General features: G+C 39.9%; 1 protein-coding gene across 7 annotated transcripts in view; it reads right to left on the bottom strand.

Annotated features, from left to right (window-relative positions):
* The window catches only part of BICD1 (BICD cargo adaptor 1), a 171,249-nt gene that overhangs the window by 74,178 nt on the left and 75,684 nt on the right, over positions 1-21,387 (bottom strand). For all 7 annotated transcript variants that reach the window (XM_030960038.1, XM_030960037.1, XM_030960032.1 and 4 more), the window contains exon 2: positions 11,796-12,008. In XM_030960038.1, the coding sequence (XP_030815898.1) occupies positions 11,796-12,008 (213 nt within the window). The remainder of the gene's footprint in view (positions 1-11,795; positions 12,009-21,387) is intronic.

Below are 21,387 nucleotides of genomic sequence, written 5' to 3'. Positions count from 1 at the left end.
GCACTAGTGAAGAAGAGCATTGCCTCTGGATGCCCTTGTCGTGACTAGGTGTGCAGGACTGGTGGGAAATGACCCATTTTTAACCCAGCTCACTCTGAGCTGACTCTGTAATGCCACAGCCACTCCTCAGGCAGAGTTCACAGTGAGTGTCAGAGCAGACAGCCCGACCATTTCACTGAAGTGAAAAATCACAGCTCTGCGATGATGATGCCTTCAAGGCACATTTAGCTGAAAAGAGCCAACACTGTGCTTCAGGAGGAGAGGAAAGGCCACACAGGCAGAATGAAAGAGCAGTGAAGGCAAAAATTGCATTCATATCTAGTCCTACCTATTTGATGGGGATTTTTTTAACAATAACGTCATAGAAGCAGACAAGCTCTGATTATGTATGAGCATCTGCACGTACACATCTAAAACATTTGCCAGCAAAAGTGCATTTCTCTCAATCCTGAAGCTTAAGAGTGGATTTGACCATCACAATGAAAGGGTGATAACACTGTCTGACCTCTGCCTGACTTGCTGCCCACCTCCTGGATGCTGACTGGCACTAACTGTTGAGAATAACTAAAAATAACCAGCTTGTGTCATATATTATAATAAGGGCAAAGGGAGAAAAAGAGGCGGCATATTTGAGGCTCTTGCTGTTCACCCTTCTGTCACCTTCCTCTTATAAATTTTCCCCTTGAGAACAGAGTTTGTTGTAGAAAGCACAATTAGTACAGATGATGGGAGCCAAGAACTTATTAATGATTTCATACCAATGACAAACTGGTAATGAGTTTGAGGTTTGGAGGCAGAAGTGGGGAACTGAAGAGAAGAACCTGTCCCACAGAGGACCACATTTAAGGACAGCCTCAGGCTGCAACACAGAACAGACTTCAGTTTTGTAAGATGTACTCTGAATGAATCCAAATGAGAAAATACCAGCATAAAGAGTACAAAAATATAAACCCTAAAGATACTTTCCTCATATTTTTCAGGGTTTCATAGGTTTTGATTCTACGTGGTTTCTTTTTGTTGGTGGAGGATTTTTGCCAAAAGTCACTTTAGTAGTTGCTTACAGTCTAAAGGCGTAACTTAGATATGTTTTGCTCCATCTCACTCTGATTGCACCTCACAAATCATGCACTTCTGGGATCAGGTCACAGGCAATGCTCCATGTCCTGGCAGCCAAAACATATCCCCAGGAAAAGGTAAATCCCATTTCCCAAAATTACCTACTAAAATCCCAGGACAAACTCTAACAAATAAATCAGTATTGATTAAAAGACAAAAAAAAAAAAAAAAGAAAAATGGACTGAAAATAACCATGGGTTTTAAACAAATAAGAGCAGATATTGAAGCTCAAGCACCTTGGCTGGTAATTATTGTTCACATGAGATTAGCACCCATGAGTTTCCCTAAGGTCCAAGTAACTAATCACAGCTCCAGTAGAGATCATTAGATTTTTCAGTTTTGTTTGATGGATCTCATCTCTGAACCAATGACCAGTCAGTGCCATCCTTTCTGTACTGCTTAAAAATGAGCAAAAAGGTTTACAAAGAAGGAAAACAGGCAGTGGTGCATCCATATGCAGGGAACAGGAGAAAATCAATAACAGAAGGTAAAATCGTGCAGGGCTACAGTGCATGTGTGGATTCCCAGAAGTGTGACCACACCACTTCTGTACTGATTGCTGGGAATACATCCAGATTGCTGTTCTGTAATCCCAATGAGATCTCAATGAGTACTGAAGGCACTCAACAATTGCTAGGCACTTTCTAACACTGAATGACTGGGAAGAAGTCTCTTAGGGAAGCTTTAACTATCTTTTTTTTAACTGAAAACTGCTCAGGATATTAATAAAAAATCAAAGGAAACTAATTAGAGCAGGGGCAACAAATTTACCTTCATTTGTTGTTTAATATTATTTATCAGTAACACGTGCCATCACAATTTATGCCCTATTTGCTTATGCACTCAGAAAGTGAGGACTTCCAGCAAAAATTTCTCCTTTTCCTTATGCCTTTACTTTACCTGGAAGGCTGCTTAAGCTTTTGGACTCAAGTTTCAGAAAGCCTGGCACCCAGGGTATTTTTCCTTTCTCACTTAATCCTGGGCTAATGAATGAAATCACAAGGTACAAGTCAACACAGCTCCTGAGCTCTTGCTCCTGAGAGTCCAGATCACATTGCAAGGATTCTGTAAAAACTGGCAAGGCAGCTAATCCCAGCAATGCCAAAAACCATCTTACTCCGCACCACTTGAATAGACAAAAGCCCAAGTTATTTTTAACCAGCAAATTAGTACTGAAAAGAATGAGTCAGCACAAGAAGTTCTCAAGAGGGGTTCCTCATCTAGAAACAAAAGCCAGGCAGAAAAGTTTTGCATTTTAAAAGTGTACAAGGAAAAACAAAATAATGTTTTTACAAGTTCAGAGAGCTTCTAGTCCAATATCCAAGCAGCCACTGGTGTGTGATAGCTGGGAAACAGGGATATCATACGAAGATGCCTTCCCTGGCATCCCCTACCAGCCCCGGCACTGGATCTTCAGGTAGCAGCAGCACTGATGGCCCATCCCTCCATGAAATGTGCCTCACTCTTCTTTAAACCCAGGTAACACCTCTGGCTTCCAGAGCTGTTCTCTCAGCACGTGCTCACTCAATACCCTGCACAAAGGGGGACACAAAGGGCTTGGAAACACCACCAAGGCACAAATAAGGGGTCATTCTTTCAAAGAACTTATGTAAGACACAGCACTGCCAGATCCCGATTTGATTAATTACTGCCCAAAGATTACCAAGGGCAGTTGAAAGTGCACCCTCTTTCATTTGCTATTTGAGGCCCCTTTTCTGAAAGAAGGAGCTAGGAATTTGAGTATTTTTAATAAGGCACTCTGTATTTATGCAACAGTCCCTTGGTTATGCTCCATTATCCCACTTGGCCTTTTTTTGACCTCCCTAGTGTCCATTGTTTGACTCTGCTACTCCCAGCGGAGCTAAATGCCTGAACCTTGCCAAAGAAAACAGTGTCATGAATGTGTCAAATCCCAAATTTGTATCCAAAATCCTTGTTTGGGCTCATTAACTGGAAACACAACCACTCAAAGATGCTTTTTGTGGCTTGCAAGTATATTTGAGGGTAAGAGCAGCAAAACAAGTTGGTTACCCTAAGAAAACAGTGCCACAACAAAATGTATTTATCCTGAACTCTTGACCTTCCTATTCTATTACAGTTGGTGCATATGAGGAGTATGAACTTGGAAACACAACCATCTTATGAGTGATTAAAGCAATTTAGGATCATAAACTGCATTTCAGGAAACAAAAAGGTGAATCTTACCATAGCCACCTTGAGTTTCACCTGAGTGGTTTGCCAGCCAAATTGTGAAGCAAGAACCCAAAGAAAGCATTTGGTGGTAAGTCAGAAGATGGAGCTGAATGGCAGATCTGTAATTAAATCTTTGTCTGTTAATAGACTCAGAAGTAGTCAACAGTGGTCTATACTCAAAGCTCTTTCTCTCACAGAGAGACAGCATCAGTCTATTAGTATACCCATTAATTTCACAGCATGAAGAGAGATTTGGTAGAATTGCAAGTCACAGCTTGCTGTATTTTTTGTCTCCAAGACAAGGAAAAAGATTTTGTTTCTTTTCAGAAGTCCTGTAAGCAGGGAAAGTACATGTGCAGAGCAGAGGAAACCATTTTAACAAGCTTTCAGACTAAGCTCCATCTGAAATTTTTCCTGAAAGCAGATGGAAACAATGTATTTTTAGCAAATTTTTCAGCCTCTTAAGGCAAAAACATCACGTATTAACACTATCAGCAAAGAAGAGAGAAACATTTATGAGGGTGGCCTAGCAGAATCTCCCTATGGCAGGCTTTTCTAAACACAGGAGAGAGAAAATAAAAACGCCTCTGACTGGGTAAAATAACATATTATAAGCCTAATTTAGAGCTGGTTCTAACCAGGTGACAGTAACTTCCAACACAAAGGAATGTAAATATTGTCAACTCTACTGATTATGCTGAAAATGCCCTAAACTGAGATGTGAACACTCTCCTGACAGGAGAACAGTTCTGCCATCTCTCTGTCACACCCAACTCCACTTTGTTTCTCAGACACCTGACACCCACCCCTCAGTCATGTCCATGGGCTGCTGTAGCAGCACTAGAGCTTACTCTGTCTCACTCCTACAGCTTCTTTTCAAAAAGCAGTGCTTGCATCAAGGTCCATTAGGATCAAAACACCATTAACAATGTCCATGTTTAATATTTCATCATAGTTTCTTAATTATTCTCCCCCTAAAAATCATAGAATAATTCAGGTTAGAAAATACCTCTAAAAACATCAAATCCAACCATTAACCCAGCAGAGCCAGTGCACTGTTAAACCACATCCACAAATAACACATCTATGTGTCTTTTAAATGCCACCAGGGTTGGTGACTCCACCACCTCCCTGGGCAGCCTGTTGCAATGCTTGAGCACTCTTGCAGTGAAGAAATTTTTTCTTAGTATTCAATCTAAATCCCCTGGCTGTTTCCTCTTGTCCTACTGTTACTTAAGAGATCAATCCCCCCTTGCTACAGCTTCCTTTCAGGAAGTTGCAAACAGTGATAAAGGCTCTTCTGAGCCTCCTTTTATCCACACTAAATGTCCCCAGCTCCCTCAGCTGCTCCTCGTAGGACTTGTGCTCCAGACCTTTTATCCACTGCCCTTCTCTGGACTTGCTCCAGCACCTCGATGTCCTTCTTGTCATGTCTTTCATGCCACAAAGCTGAACATGGGAATCGTGGTGTGGCCTCAAGTGCTGAGTACCAGGGGACAATCACTGCCCAGCTCCTTCTGGCCACACTGTGGCTGACACAGGCCAGGTGCCATTGGCCTTCTTGACCACTTGGACACAACTGGTTCTTGTTCAGCTGCTGTCAACCAGCACCCCCAGGTCCTTTCCCACCAGGCAGCTTTCTTCCAAGTCTGTGGTGATGCATGGGGTTGCTGTGGCCCAAGTGCAGGACTTTGCCTTGTTAAACTTCATTTTGTTGTCCTCAGCCCACCAATCCAGCCTGTCAAGGTCGCTCTGCAGAGCCTTTCTCCCCTCCAACAGAGCAACATTTCTGCCCAACTTGGTGTCTGCAAACTGGCTGAGGGTGCACTTGATCCCCTTGTCAAGGTCACAATAAAAGGTCCTTGCTGCAAGTGCCACCACAATACTAGCAAGCAGATAAATATTTACAATGCAAGCTTTCTTTAACTGGTATAGATGCCAAAACAAACTTCCACTCTGGAGTAGACTGAGTGGGATAAGGCTGTGGATGCAGACACTGGAAAGCACAGGACAACACCACAAGGGAGCAGATGAGATCGTGTAAGGATCTCACGCACAGTCAGAGTCAACACTGCAGTCACTAAATCACTTCACTGTCTGGGGTAACCACCAGACCAGAGCACAGGCTCCCTGCTCTCTGCATGAAGAAAATCAGACAACTACTAGAAAAACAAGCCAACAATAGTGAAGAGAGTTCACTAGCTCTGTCACTACAACCAAGCAGCTAAGGTGCTTCCTGCAGTATGTACAACATTCCTAGCAGTGATGCCTCTCCCAGACTCAGCTTTTCTGTCTTTTTTCAATGCAGAGTTGGTAAAGTCACCTGTGAAAAATGTGTATTTTATGATTGGCTTTTTGCAAATATTAAAATGCATATTATATGTGTTATGTTATGCTGTATTAATTTTCTTAAGTAGTGTTAAATATAGTTTTAGGTTATAACATAATGTTAAAATAGAAACTATGCTATGTAGGATACTTTTTTTAAAGAAAGGACTCACACCGAGATAGCAGCCACAGGACACCTGAATCTTCCAGAGAAAAAGAATTTATTGCTCCGTTATCAGGAGAAACTAATTTTGTCCTGCCTTGCTCAGCCCTGAAGATGCCATTAGGATTCAGAGGAAGAAGTTGACACTGACCAGACAGAATCCTGTGTTTGATTGGAATTTATGCATCATGTATGAGATTCATGAATATGCAACAAGCTATTGCTTTTAAGGGTTAATCCTCTCTTAAAGTGTGTCCTTTTTCAGGCCTATTTTGCCCACAAAAAGGTACCCGGACTGTCTGTAACTCTTTGTTTCTATTGTCTCATATTGTCCTAATCCAAACTTCCAAGTTATTATTACTCCAATTATATTGCTATTTTTATAACCATTCTATTATCATTAAACTTTTAAAATTTTAAAAAACAAGTGATTGATGTTTTTCACATCACCTCACTTGGTTGCCCAGAGCTCCCTCCCTCCAGGAGCTCAGCAGTCAGGCCACCCTCCATGGGAAAGCCAGGCTGCAGGCCATGCTCTCTCTGAGGGATGGAGACAGCCTTTGCTGAGGGCTGCCACCTCACACAGGAGAGGCTAGGGTTCTGCTCGCTGACCCAATTAATATCTAAGTATTTCTTACCCAACATTAATTGAAATAGGGACTAGAACTTGTTCCCTATTCCCTATTCCCTTTAGGCTACAGTCATTCTCATCAGCTGGCTCAGTCCCACTCTCCCTGGCCCACAAAACACCACCTCCCAACAATGTGGAACAGCTTCATCTGCAGGAACAAAGAGCCTTCCAACCAGCTGCTAGGGCTCTTCCTTCAGAGAAAGAAGTAGATTCACAAATCCTAGCACAGAGAATAAAGTGGAGCCCCAAACCTCACCACAACCATAGAACCAGAGAGTGGAAGGACATCACTGGGTGAGGTGGCCAGCTCTCACCCAGTGAGAAACCTCTCCTTGGAACACCCCAGTAGCTCCTACAGCAGTGCCCAACACGCAGCATTCACATTCTCTGAAAAAATCCCATCGCCCAGGGTTTTTCTCCTGGGAAGCTGAAAGGCAGTGAGAGAGGCCTCAGAGAAAAGGAAAACAATTCTTATCTCATTTGCTTCTCCTGTATTGTGCTCATATGGAATGTGTTTGGAGATTGTTTCATTGGATTCTGGTGTGAGCTGTTTTAAGTCTTTGGCAAATCAGGGCCAAGCTGTATCAGGACTCTGGAAAGAGTCACAAGTTTTCATTATTATCTTTTTAGCATTCAGTAAGTATCCTTTCCGTATTCTTTAGTACAGTATTCTTTAATATAATATAGTAAAGTAATAAATTAGCCTTGTGAGAACATGGAGTCAGATGCATTATTCTCTCCCCTCATTGGTGGACCTGCATTTACTATAGACTACCTACATTATATAGATGCACTATGTACCCAAATGTAAACCCAAAGCAGCAAAACAAGAATCTGAAATTGGTTTGCCCTGGTTACATCATGACAAAGTTTTGACTACAAGTGTTTACATTTAAAGGTTTTAGGTTTTACTCAAAACTGTAAAAGAGAAAAAAAACCCTAATTTTTCAGATTGAAAAAATAAAATTTCTAAATAGGAAACAGCAAATTTTGATTGAAGCCATGTTTAACATAGAAAGTCCAGTTCTTAATATATAACTTTTTAGATGAAAGCCAGCTTGAAGACAATGATTGCAAATTTTTTTCTGTTTTCAAACATTAGCTCCCCTCAAAAAAATCCAAACTACCATGCCCACACGTTTTCTAATTAGCATGAAGTGCAAGATTTTTGTACTGCTGAAGCAAATAATTGTTTAGCTATTGATTTCAAGGGCAGCAGGGCAGGACAGCTTCACCTTAGACATTTTTTTCCCCTTAGACATTTTTTTCCCCTGCTTTCAGCAAATAATACATCAAAAATTTTATTTTTCTCTCTCCCCCACTCTTCACTGCCCTCTTTCCTGTTTTTGCCCTCCAGAAACCCAGGTGTGTGCTATTTCCATGGCCCATTAATACTGCCATCACATAAACCCCCCTGTTCATCTGTTATCTCATGGGCTGCAGGTACCCAGGTGCTGATTTCTTTGTGCAATCCCCACAGCTGCTGCAGTTGCTTTTTAGTAGAGAGCCTATGAGTTTTAACCCTTTTCCTCTTGGCTTTCTCCTTTTCACTAGTTTTAATGGGAAGAGCTGAACCATACCTGCCAGCCCCTTCAGACACCAAGACATTCATGCACCCACCCCAAACAACTCATCAGCCTGGTCTTGTAACAACTACAACTCCTGAACTGTACCATCACTTATCTCCATTTTCTACACTGTCACCTGCTTCAATCTTTGCCTTATTCTCTTTCCCCTCCAGTTGCTACCTGTTTTGAGTCGGGTGCCCAGCTCCAAGGTATTCAGCCTTCCCATGATGGAGCAGTACATACAGACATCACCTCTATATGGAGATTTCCTGTCTGTGGGTATGGAAAACTTTCTCCAACTTCTGAGCTGGGTCATCTGGGCTTTCAAAACCACCTCTGCCAGTTATCAGCTTCTCAAGGTGGTGATTACATCTCTCTACACCAATAAAATACTTACGGTTATCGTGAGAAGAGATTTTCTCTACTGGTACAAATGAGAAAAAGTCACTCCTCTCCCAACTGTAAGTGAACAGTGCTTTTAAATAGGCAAAAAACAGACTCCAGAAAATTAGAAAAGGATCTTTGTGTTTTAAAAAGATGGGTTTCTTAAGAAAATTATTTTTAAAATATTTATAATAAATGAGGGCAATTTATACTGTTAGAGAAGGTTATATGATCTAATAACCATAATGATCTCTACATACAAAGAGGACACCACCATAAACTGTGTGATGCCTAACATACAGATTTTGTAAATCTAGTCTCTGAGTGCAAAATATTATCTCTCTGGTCTCAGCTTTAAAATCTGTATAGTTTTGGTTCAAATTAAAAAGCCTGCATTCCCTATCTGAGGTCTTGGGGGGAGAAAAAGAATCTACCAGCTTTTCAAAATGTGTATTTTATTTAGTTAGGTGATAGTTAATAAGATTCCTATCCAACACTCTAGGGATTTTTATTACATAAAAAAAAAAAACCAAACAAACCTGGTGGTGTTTTACTCCTTTAATCATTTAAACATGAAGTAGAAAGCTAGCTATATTGAGAGATTCCTGGTTCATTAATGCCCATCAGGGTAAAGCATGTCATCAAGTTCCCAGAAAACCTCTTTTCTAAGATAGAGGTATTGAAATCAGTTTGTTTGGTTTTGCAGTCTGAGGTGCATAATTCTCCAGAGCCTGATACATTCCCTTTTATAGCAAGGGAGATCCAGGTCAAGCTGCCCTGCAGACATCAGCTGTGAGTGCAGGGCAGATACTTGCTAAAAGGTATGAATTTTTAAACTCCACGGCTGTGGAATTCCCAGGATTGCTAAAAGACATCAGCATTCATGGGAGTGCATTCTGCTGGTTCAGAAAATGCTCATACACATTCATAGGACTATGGATTTCTGTGCAAATTCAGAGAGCACAATGAATTCATCAGATAACTCCCACGACAGGCTGGAGAGTGGAGAAGCACTGAGTGTATTATTTAGCAGTGTGATACCAATAACAGAGGCCATTTTTTGAAAACCCACCTATCAGTCTTCAGTGTCCTAAGTGGATGAGTGCACGGAGAAACTACCATACATTTGTGTCATCCATGCAAAAACACTATTCCCAGAACCACACAGCAGTTATTCAAACCTTTCTATTAAGACTGAAGGTGAAAGGAATTATTTTTTTGCTTGTTTGTTTAGTTTATAAAGTATCTCATTAAGGCCTAAAAAAACAGCCATAAAGCATGTTTTTCTTGAGGGGAAGAGGTAAAGGGCAGGGAGGGGAAAAGACAGGATACAATCAGGCAACTTCTGTCCAGAATCTACCCATCTATCTTTGCATCACTCGGTACGGAAGCCCACATAAAAATTACATTATTTCTTACATTTTTTTCTCTAATTATATTTCCAGATTTACTGCCTAAAGAGACAAATTGCTTCCTCATTGTAGCAATCCCCCCACACAGCACCTAATTCTGGCTTTACCCCAAAATATACCAGACATTTCATACTTTTTTCCCCTCACCTTTGTAGCTGTCAAGATTTGGAGTAAGTTTAGTCTCCTTTTTTCTGCTTGCAGGAGGCAGAACCAAGCAGACAAATTCATAAACACTTACAGGAGAAGGTCATGTCCTTTCAGCAAGCACTTGGATATCACAGCCACAGGACCAAGGACATCAGGTTGAGCACAAGTGTGATTCATTTGAGCATAAGGTGAAATACCAGCGTAATTCAGTGTGAAAAGATCACAAAGAGACTGAAGTAGGTGCCAATCACCCCCTATCTCTTCTTATTATTCAAGTAATTAATCATAATAGCGTGTGGTGTAATCAACTGACTGCACTAATTCCATTTATGCTTCATACATTGATTGTAGTAACACAAAATGAAAGTTCCACTTAGTCAAGGACTGATACTTGGGGTACAACACCATCTTAGTAATAACAATCAGTTTATCAGCCTTATTTTCATTCAAGTAAATTCCTTTATTGCACTTTAATTAACTACTATGGCTTGATTCTATTTAGCATTAGAGCAGGAAATAATTGCAGCTGGCTTCACATTAGGAGTTACTATTATCACCAAGGAAACGAGGACAATCAATATTCCAGGGAGGACAGGTACTGAAACTGCCTCCTGAACAAACTGCAGATCAATAACCATGATAGAAAATGGAAGGGAGATTTGCATTTGAAGGAGTCCCAGAGGAAAAGAATGGAGTACAAAGACAAATGTGCATTTTTTTCTAACTTGGTTGTTCATTTGTGTCTGAACCCCAAGTCATCAGGACCTGTCAGCTAAACCAAACAGGTAGGGCTGTCAGCAGCTGGTTGTCTGCCACCAAGAAGATTTTAAGATAGGATTTTAGGACAAGTAGATAAAAAATAATTAAAAATAGATTTGATTTTCTTTTGTTAACAACTGCAACAGCAATCACAATCACATATTTTAACTGGAATATGGGAACAGCTGGCATGTGTGTACTTCTTCCTGAAACCTGATCTGTATTATGGGCAAGTGCAGTACAATAAAAATGTTCAATGGAAGTAAAGGCTCAGTTCCAGGGATACTCTGTTCCAGGGCTTTCTGTAGGCTAAAAGGATGCTATTCCATCCAGCTACAAAAAACATGGTAACTGTTAAGAGTAATGAATTAATGCATTAAGTAATCACTTTCCAGATTCACATAGGAAATATCTCCAGCAGCTGAACAGTGGGGAGAATCCTTATGTCTAAGCATTCTCAGGGAATGCAGGCAAGATGTGGGCTCATTTCCAAGTGCTGCCTTCCCCTGCATGTAATTGTTCTGCTGCATTCCACAATTTCCAGATTCCAATGGGAAAAAAGGCAAGTTATTACATATCCCTTAATTCTACACCAAATTATTCAATGTCTTATATGGTCAATTATTACATCTGGCTTCCTTGCTGTTACCCATTTTCTAAACACGAGCATGCACTTTAATTTTGCTTTACAGTAGAAGAAAACCAGCAAAAGCTTCATTTAATTCTAGGCAGTCCAGAATACCTGAGAAATTATGCAAATGCTGAGAAAGAGAAGAGATGCGTGAATATCAGAAGAGTGCAGAAAATGTGTTTATGTAAAATTCAGTACTATAAAATACAATGCAAAATGCTAAGGGTGCTTAGGAATTACAGCTTCGTGAACTGAGTTTTATTACATTTTTAAGGGGGTGGTGGTGTTGTTCAAACCCAACAAAAGTCCTATTTTATAATATAACTAAATTGTAGCTTTCTCAAGCCACGTGGTTTCTGGGAATATCACAGACAGGGAGGTGAGCATTTTCGTTTCCTGTACTATTTTGTCTACTCAGAACCACGTTATCCATGATACCTCAAAGAAATTCAGCCCCATTTACCTCTTTCAAGTCTTGGACAATAGCAGTGAGCCTCTCATTTTCTGCCTGAACGTTGGTGACCACAGCCCTGCTCTGCTTGAGCTCATTCTGCATCTCCAAAATCTTGCCAAGGTAGTAGGCCTCCTTGGATGCAGACTCCTGGAGAAGAGTCTCTTCCCGCGTCTCGCCATCTTCGGCCACTTTGCGGTGAACGGAGAAGGACTGGCCAAAAGCCTGCAAGGGGAAAACAGAGCACAGTAAAAACCTACTGAAGCAACAATTATCAACAGCAGAACAATTAGAACAATTATCAACAGTACAGAGCACCTGCACAGCCAGCAGGAATGGGATAGAACTGCAAATCCCAAACTCTGACCTATTAAACACGGTCCCAGCAGCTGAGGGCCACCATCCCACTTGGCTGGAATGAAGCATCTTGAGGCTGCTCCTGTTTGCAGTCTGGGTTTATGGCCCCCATCCAGGTTAACACCACCAAGATGAAGATGGTGCTCTGCTAACTGGCCATTAATTAGTGCCGGTGTTTAATCCTCCTGCACGAGGTCAACCCATAATTCATCAACTCCTTTCTTCTCTGGTTCCGCAAAATAAACACGTGGTTTGTTTCGGCTTAAAGAGCAGAAATAGCTGACAAATCTCACTGAAATGCTTTCCATTTCCAACAACCCTTTCCTATAGGAGCTCATCTCCTGGTATGGAAAAATGTTCCTATAGCCTGGGAGAAAAATAAATGAGCTGAGAACCAAGCAGTGGCCATCTACACCTCTGGGATGCTAAACACAGAGTGTGTGAGCCCTTTAATTTCATTTATACTCAGATGTTTTTTGCTTCTGTTGGATATTTAACTGTTTGAGAAGTGTTTAAATAGAGAGAAAATTTCAGTGCTTGTCTTCTTGTTACTGGCTTACACTGATCAATTTAATAAGATAGTATTCCTCAGTGACAATTTCTGATGTTATTTTAGACAGCTCTGGAGCAACCTGGAAGAAAGCAAACTACAAGCCATGATAGTAGACATGATGGAGATATCATTTACAAAAAATGGTGGGAAAACCCAGCAATAATATAACATAAAAAATAATGCAATAAAATAATAGATACAAAAAATAAAAATAGCAATAAAATATAAAGTAAAATAAAAGCAAAACATGATTTGAGTGTATTACCTTTTTAAAAAAGACACTTAGTTGAAAATGACATAACCTGATTCTGGAGAAAGACAAAAGAGGGCTTTTAATGTGAAGAATATTTAGCCTAACTCAGGCAAAATTCTCTCATGTATCTTAAATCCAAGTGAACACATCTGAAAGACCACCATTATTTTTTTTCCTCTCCTAATACATGAGAGAAATTTGAGTCATAGTAACATGCTATTTCAGTGAAAAACCATCCCTAAATGCCTCATTTCTACCCAGTTCTGCAAAACCACAGGACACATTTGTACCCACTGTAATCTGTGGCCTCCTTTGCCTTGCCAAATTAAATCCATTGTTTCACTGCTGCTATTTATAGCCGTTCAGAACACGTTCTAGGCTTTACTGGCACTAGAACTGAAACAACCCTTAGAAACTTCAAAGTAAAACTCTCTTCAAAAACTTCTCAGCTTTTAAGTCTACTTCACTTGGCGAATCCTGTGAACTCAGCATTAAAGGATTCTAAAAATATTCAATAATGTATTAACCCAGCTGTCTTCTCAAAAAGCTCTAAGTTACTGAAATAGCAAGCATCAGCAACTTGCCAAATAGGATTTTCCAAATAACAAGAAATTCAATTTAATGAAACTTAAGCACTGATATCTCTGAATCTAAGACAAATGTTTTGGGAACACTGCTAATAAATTATCTTCCTCTACACACTTATGGCTCACTTTTCCTAGTTTGAGACTGAGCAAAAAGCAGCAGTCAAATAAAGCAGTCAATAAAGTCAAATAATACAAATATTCCAATTTGTATTTACAAATTGTAAATACATTTATAAGAAAAATGTAAAGGGGTAAAATCAAAACACAGCAGAAGAGCAGGTAGGACTTGCAGGGGTGGGAGAAGCTCATGAATAAATGTCACCTGGAGCCCTCTCTCTATCAGAGAACTACAGTTCAACACCAGTACACAGTGATGACACCCTTCCAGATGCATGCCAGGTTTTCCCTAATGTACTTTGAAGGTGCACTTTTAGCATGTGTGATGCTTGAGAACAGCTATGAATATAGATTTTGGGGAGGGTGCACAGCATAGTGGAAAATTACTGTGTACTTGTCACATTCACATTCTCTGAAAAATCCCTTCACCCAGGATTTTTCTCCTGGGAAGATGAGAAGCCTCAGAGAAAAATTAAAACATGAATTATCTAATTTGCTTCTCCTCTGTTTTGCTCATGTGTTGGAATGTGTTTGGAGATTGTTTATCCAACAGGTGATTGTTTCATTGGATTCTGGTGTGAGTTGTTTTCACTCATTGGCCAATCAGGGCCAAGCTGTGTTGAGACTCTGGAGAGAGTCACGAGTTTTCATTATTATCTTTTAGCATTCAGTAAGTATCCTTTCTGTATTCTTTAGTATAGTTTAGTGTTCTTTAATATATTATAGTATCATAAAATAATAAATTACCCTTCTGAGAACATGGAGTCAGATTCATCATTTTTTCCTCCATCTGGGGGCAACCCAAATACAATATGTACTCCACGTTTCCTTGTATCTATGACCACAGAAAATATATAAACTTTTTTTTCCTATGAAATCAGTTTGAGCATTACCATATCACAGAACAGATCAGGAGGGACCAGTGGGTCATCTAGTCCAACCTCCCTGCTTAAGCAGGGTCATCCCTAAGCACATGGCACAGGATTGCATCCTGATAATTCTTGAATATCTCCAGTGAGGGAGACTCCATAAACTCTGGGCAATCTGTCCCAGTGATAAGTAACCTGTATAGTAGAATTTCCTCCTCATTTCCTTGATGGCCAAGCCTGTTCCAACCCATCCATATTAGAATATTCCTTTCTTAAACTGCTATCAAGATGTTAAAATCAGGGTAAGGAAAGCAAGCAAGCATAGTTCACTTTTGATATTGATGGTAATTCTGCAGATCAATGCAACAAGGAGATGAAAATGAAATACCTTTTAATTATAAGCAAGCAAAAAGTTTTGCTTCTCTGTTTCATAGCCTGTACAGAGCACCAAAAGGTTTCAACTTTCCAGACATGTCCGCTTAAAGTCTTCCATGAGATTGATCACTTTTAAATTAAATCATATATCATACTTTTCAGCTGGTAGCCAAATATTTGTTCTATTTTGATTTTATATTCTAACAATTTGCTTAATACATTTACTTATCTATAAGACCTTACAACCTTGCTGTGATGTGAAATATTTCAAGTAACTGTGCTCACATGAGAAGGTGATGACCTGGACTGCAAGTTAAAGGAAGTTCACCTGCAATTGGGTCATGTGCTGGATACAAACTGGTTTGCTGAATAGATCTTGTGGTGCTGTATATGTGGGAATATCAGCCTACCATGGAAGCCTGAGTGGAAAAACAGCTTTCCTGTGGCATGAAACTGAGGGAGAGGAAAAACAATGCAAAAGAAAAGCATTTCCCTTTTCCCTGTATTCACCACTGAATAAGATCTTGGTATTTTCATGGAATGGACTCAGGTATTCTAAGCAGGTGCTGTACTATACTGTGCAGATGTATCAGTTAATTACCACAGCTCTTTTCAGCATGGTACTGCTTGCTGGGCGTCCTCATTAAAACCACTTAGAAATCACTATTCGTCCCTTGTTGGCTCTTGGTTTCAGTAATCACAGCATGGGGATTTCCTGACATCTTCCAGATTCAAGTTTGGACCCAGAAGGGGCTGTGTAATCCTTCAGGGCTTGTATTTCCTTGAGAAAGCCTCTCCCAGAGCGGGCACAATAGCTCAAATCAGCCACAAAGACTGAGGCAAGTTTACTGCTTCAACAAAGACTGTCCGAACAGAGAGCAGTCAGATTTTCACCTTATTGTGGTCCCATCACTTCTCTCAAGATTTCTGTTTGAAAGGACTCTCTTGATTGAGTTACAAGATGCTTTTCTTTATAAATTGGTTGTGAAAGTCAAGTAACAAGTCACCATTAAACTATGTACACACATGTATCTCCTGAAACCTCAGAACTGTGTTAACAGTACCATGATTTTTCAAAGGCATCTTAAAATTGGAACTTTGAGAACAAAAAAATAGAGATCACTATTTGAGGTCATGATAAAGGATAGTAAAAGTGAGCGCACACAAGGAAGAAATCAAACTTGATCATGCAGAAAGATGTTAACTTTGGAGGAAAAACATCATTTACTGTTGAACTCTAAGTAACCCCAGAAATTCCAGTGTCAGAAGCAAACAAGTATGACAGAAATAATGCTGTGAACAAAATGGGCACAGATCTACAGAGGAACAATAGAAAACTGACTGCTCCGGACATATCATAGTTATTTGATAAACAGCACTACAAAGCTAATGTGCAGTGACACAAAATTGTGTTTAAAACAAAAATTATAGTTACAACTTCAAGAAAGAAACTAAAGAGAGAAGCTAGATTTCTAATTTAGGTGTAGAAAGCAGCACATACGCAAAAGATTCGTTTAAAACTTAAGTAGGTAATGAAGGCTGCTATTTCTGAATTTCACTTTTATTTTTACAAATAACTTTTCCTGGGGCTGGAATTCTGAAATGCTTCGCAGAAATCATTCTTCTGCTCTGGAATAATTAATAAGCAGTAAAGATGACCTGACTGCTATCAGGACAAGCAGGCAGCCTGCCTTTATGGCTTTGACACTGACTGTAGTTTTCTCTGATGCATAATGCAACAGCACTGAACTTGTTCCAATGATTACCTATTTGAGCTGCTAACTTGCAGCAAAGCAGAATCATGTATCTATTATGTATTAGTTACCTCCACATTCATAGCACAAAAGCAGGGAGAAAACAGCCTGGATTATCCAAGAGGGTAGCATGTTTCCTAGTCAAACATCAGTATGGCACCACAGATAGAAATCTTTGTTTGGGATGACATGGGCTAATTCCAGGAACAGGCCTTATTTTGTTGCACAACTTGAATGCCCATTTATCACTGAATATTCCTTTAGTCATTTGCAATCCTGTGTCCCTATGCTAAGACTTTTTTTTTTTAAAGTTTATTATATATGGGTATTTTTCTAGTTTGTTTTTTTTTCCAAAATTCATTGACAAAAAGGTCAAGATTCTTTGAATTTCATCTGCTAAGCACCAATTAGTGGCAGACAGGTCTGTAAGAAAATCCCTTCTAGGGGAGGCTGAGCAGCACCTGAGCAGGATCTGCTCCTTCCCTCAAACTTGGTACAAAATTGCTTCCTCCATAACTTGTGATGTGGCACTGAATCTAAACCCAACACGTTTCTCAGCAGTGCAACACCAAAAAACACCCTTGCAGAGGTGACTGATGGGTTCTAGTCAGAAACCAGATGATATCTGCTTTCTTAAAACTTTATCGAGTTTTAGACCTCTAAATTTTGTCATAACATAATGACAAAATTACAATTTTGCATAAAGATCTAGAAAAATCTTTATGCAGCTGGCATGACCTTCTTATGCTCATTTAAGATGGTAGAGACAGGCCAATAGTTTCCTTTTGGAAGCCAATACTGAAGTTATGAAAGCCCTCAAATGCAAATACTTGGCACACTGCAATCAAAACACAGGCAGATGCATGCTTAATGATGACAGAAGAAAAAAATTAATAGGCATTGTGTGGATAGTGCATGTGAGACGGACAGCACACGCAGGGAAGCAGATTGAAAACTCAAAACCAGATTGAGAACACAGCCTGAATCAGCATGGGCTTATAAGCAAGAAAACTAGATCATGAACTTCTAGGCTGACAGGCTAGCTGAAAACAGCTGATTGTCTGATTCCTCCTGTGTTCAGCAAAGCAGGATTCTGAACTCTTCTGCAGAGGCAGAAGATTGAGCATCCATCTCATCACTAATTTAGCTTTCAACTCAGAACACAGAACAAGGCTCCTAGACTTAACCTGTTCCCCAGTCAAAAGGAACGAGACAATTATACCCAAGCACCTGGCTAAGCACTGGTAGCTTCAAAATTTCCAGACTCAAGATGATCAATTTTACGATCTATGGAACAAAAGATGAATGGGATTTTTGTGTGTTTGAGTTTTATTTTCTTAATGCAACAACATACCTTTTACTTCATAGGCCCCATCTTGCATTAAAAAGAAAAGTTAAATGTTTTGCAGTCAATATGAAGCAAGCTAACAAACTGGGGGCTTCTTATCTGTTCTCATGCAAGCAGTCTGCCTTTTGAAAATGGTGACACTTAAACTTTAAAGGACATGTTTTTTTCAATTCATGCTTTGCTACAGATAATTGAGGAAGCTCAAGTTCCCATTTAAAAAGTGTAGAACAGAGTATCTGCTGCTGGGTGAAAAGGATGTTAGAATAGATCCATTCATGATCTGAAATAAAAGATACTACAGTTATGACAGGAAGAGGAAATCACCTTAATGACTCTATGAGCATGGTACAGGCAACAGAGAAATCTATAAAGGACACTTGGAGAAGCTACCACCTAAAGGCAAAAAGCATTTAGCTTTATCTCCAAATACCAGCTTATCAATTCAACTCTCTCCAATAAAAATGCAAATGCTGCTGCAATGATAAAGCGACACAAGTCAATATCTGCATAAGAGATTTCACTTGCAAAAGGGACTTGCAAGCCAAGGTGAGAGGTTTTACCCCTGCCAGAAATGCTAAGGAGATCAGCTACACGGAAAACATAACTAATCCTGAGTCTATTTACTGATGTAGAGCAGTAGGACAAATGTCAACAATTCATAGGCTTTTCCCCAAGGACAATTTGGGTAAAAGAGTGAACAACGGGCAGCTGCTTCTGTTTGTTCTCAGTGGATCCCTTCAGTATCTACAGTGCTCTTGAAATTCTTTTATCAGATGCTAATCAACAAAGCCTTCAGAAAACACAGAGAGATTTATATTCAGCTCAGCTACAGACACAGCCATGCTTCTGCAGTCCCAGTACACAGTGTGCTGATTTCCATCAATATGTGAGGCCTCAGGCAACTACCCTGCCTTTTTACAAATAAGGAACAAAACCACTCCTAAATGTGATGGTTAAGAAATACTTATAGAGAAGAAGAAAGCACTACCATGAAAATGAGCATTCAATGCCAATATCCATTGTTCACCTGCAATCCAGCAAAAGGGGGAGTGAATAAGAATTTCCATTTAATTGCCTTTAACTGCACTCTAGGATGGGGATTTCAATTCCCCAGCCCTAAGCATTCCCTCCAGGCACAGAAAACACACAGAAAAAAGAAGGGGGAAGCTTGTAACAAAGAGCACCACTTATCTACAATGCAACAAATTAGTTTCATGCTGGTAATTTTAAAGCAGCTCTGTGCAAAATTGTATGGCCAATAATTAAATTATTTCTATAAACAAAATAATTCATATCTTGTTAACATAAAAACATAAGGAGGCTTACAATTTTGCACAAATTACTATCAGACCAACATCCAGCTATTACAAAATTTCAATTAAAACCAATAGAAGCACTACCAGAACAAGCATGTAAGACTATCAAGAGATTTTAAATTTTTTTGAAACAAAATGTGCCCAAAGGCAGAGATGGAAACCAGCCTTCCACTGAGGCCTTATTACATTTGCACTGAGCACCAAAATCCCATTTTTACAAAACCTTAATTTTTTTCTTTACTAACTGATTTTCTTCTCTTTTTCTAACTATGAAATGGCTGAAATAATTGCAGTTCTCTCTCCTGTGCTTGCTTGAATAAAGCAGCAAAGAATTAATGCCAAAATCCAGCTCTTTAAGAGTTGCCTGCTGGGACATTCTAGTTATTTCATGTTAGCTCCCCATATGTAAACTCACATTCCATAGTCAGACCACATTTATAGAGCATTTCAGGAATGGTCTCAGCAAAGTTATGCTGGTAGTGAATAATAAAAACAACCCAGTCGCTTAGTGAGTCACCTGAAGGGGGGTAGAGAGTCAGACCCTTCTCAGCACTGCACAGGAAAAGGACAAGATACAAGGTCACAATCTGAAACCAAGGAAATATACACAAAACAAAGGAAAATCCACCCTGAGAGTAGCGTGGCAGCAAAATAAGTGCCCAGAGTGGCTGTGTAGCCTCCATCCTTGGAGACTTCCAAACTCAGGGTCTAGGACAAGACCCTGAACCACACTTAACTTTGAACCTCAGGTGATGGACAAGACCACCTTCAGGAACCTCTTGCAAACTAAATTCCACTCTGATTCAGGGAGCAACTCTCTATGCTGGAAGGACTGGTAGACACTACACTTCCCATGGACCATGCAGCTGAAAGAGCCATGACTCATGGTTGGCCATTTCCTTAGGTACCTTCAAAACCAACCTAAAATTGAAGATGACCAAAAGCAAGACCAGTGTGGGTTTACCGTAATAAACAAATCTGATTACTTAAATGGAGCATACAGAGACATGAAGTTTAAATGCCAAGAGCACAAAGGGACCTGGAGTTTTAACCACTTGTGCCAGCAGCACCCTCAACCAGTTTTATTGCAGCAGTCATAAAAATCTGACCCTGAGAGTAAGGCTCCATCTGAGCCAAATTCAGAGTAACAAGGGAAGATGAGTCTTGGGCCTATAGCAGTCAGGGCAGAAAAAGGTCTTCCAAAATAAGAATTTCATTAACAGCTACCCTTACAGAATACATGTTTTCTATATATTCTACTAAAGTAATCACACTCATTAAATTTAAAGCCTTAATTTGCCTGGATACACTTACACTCCTATTCTCTGCAGTTCTTTATGTGAATTGCCAGCAGAGCCGTTCTGATTACTCCATAAGCAATTAATAAGAATTAACTCTCTCCTTGTGATCACACATGACTCAATGTCAGCAGGTGGAAATCAGAGTTATGCCTAGCAAGTACCTTGGACAATGGAACACTGGGAAAGAGCTCCACATTCCAGTTCCTGGAGATGGAGTATAAGCTGGCAGGAGGCACACATTAACTTTCAGAACAATAATTTTTTTAAACCAAACATATGAAAGCAGAAAGATTATTCAGAGATTTCTGCTGCTTCAGGCATTCACAGAAACTCCTAAAAAGTTAAGTTGGAAAAAACTCTAAATAAAAGCATGCCATTCAGAACAAGAGGCCAAAACTACAGACCTCTCACTTATTTTCAAAGGAAGGTTTAATTAGAGTGCTGCCAGCCACAGAATTACCATGGGGAACCTTATGCTTCCATTGGCACTGATCAGTGCAGTGCACACAGCTGTTTCACAGAATCCTCTTGCAGCTGGGTGCTCACTGCAGGTGCTGGATAATTTCATGTCTCCAGAGCAAGTGAGTTTTTAAGGTATACAGTGGTACTAATAATCATGTTACAGCAACAATAGTTTTTCTACTCAACCCCCTCAAAAAAGTGAGACCCAATGAAGGGGATTACCATAAATTGTCCCATTGTAACCCTCAGACAGCTTTAATTCATTTAGCATAGACTAATACGAAAAAACACCAAACACAAAATACCCAATTA

Source organism: Camarhynchus parvulus, chromosome 1A, assembly GCF_901933205.1.
Source record: "Camarhynchus parvulus chromosome 1A, STF_HiC, whole genome shotgun sequence".
NCBI classification, from domain to species: domain Eukaryota; kingdom Metazoa; phylum Chordata; class Aves; order Passeriformes; family Thraupidae; genus Camarhynchus; species Camarhynchus parvulus.
This window is presented reverse-complemented; position numbering and strand designations above follow the sequence as displayed.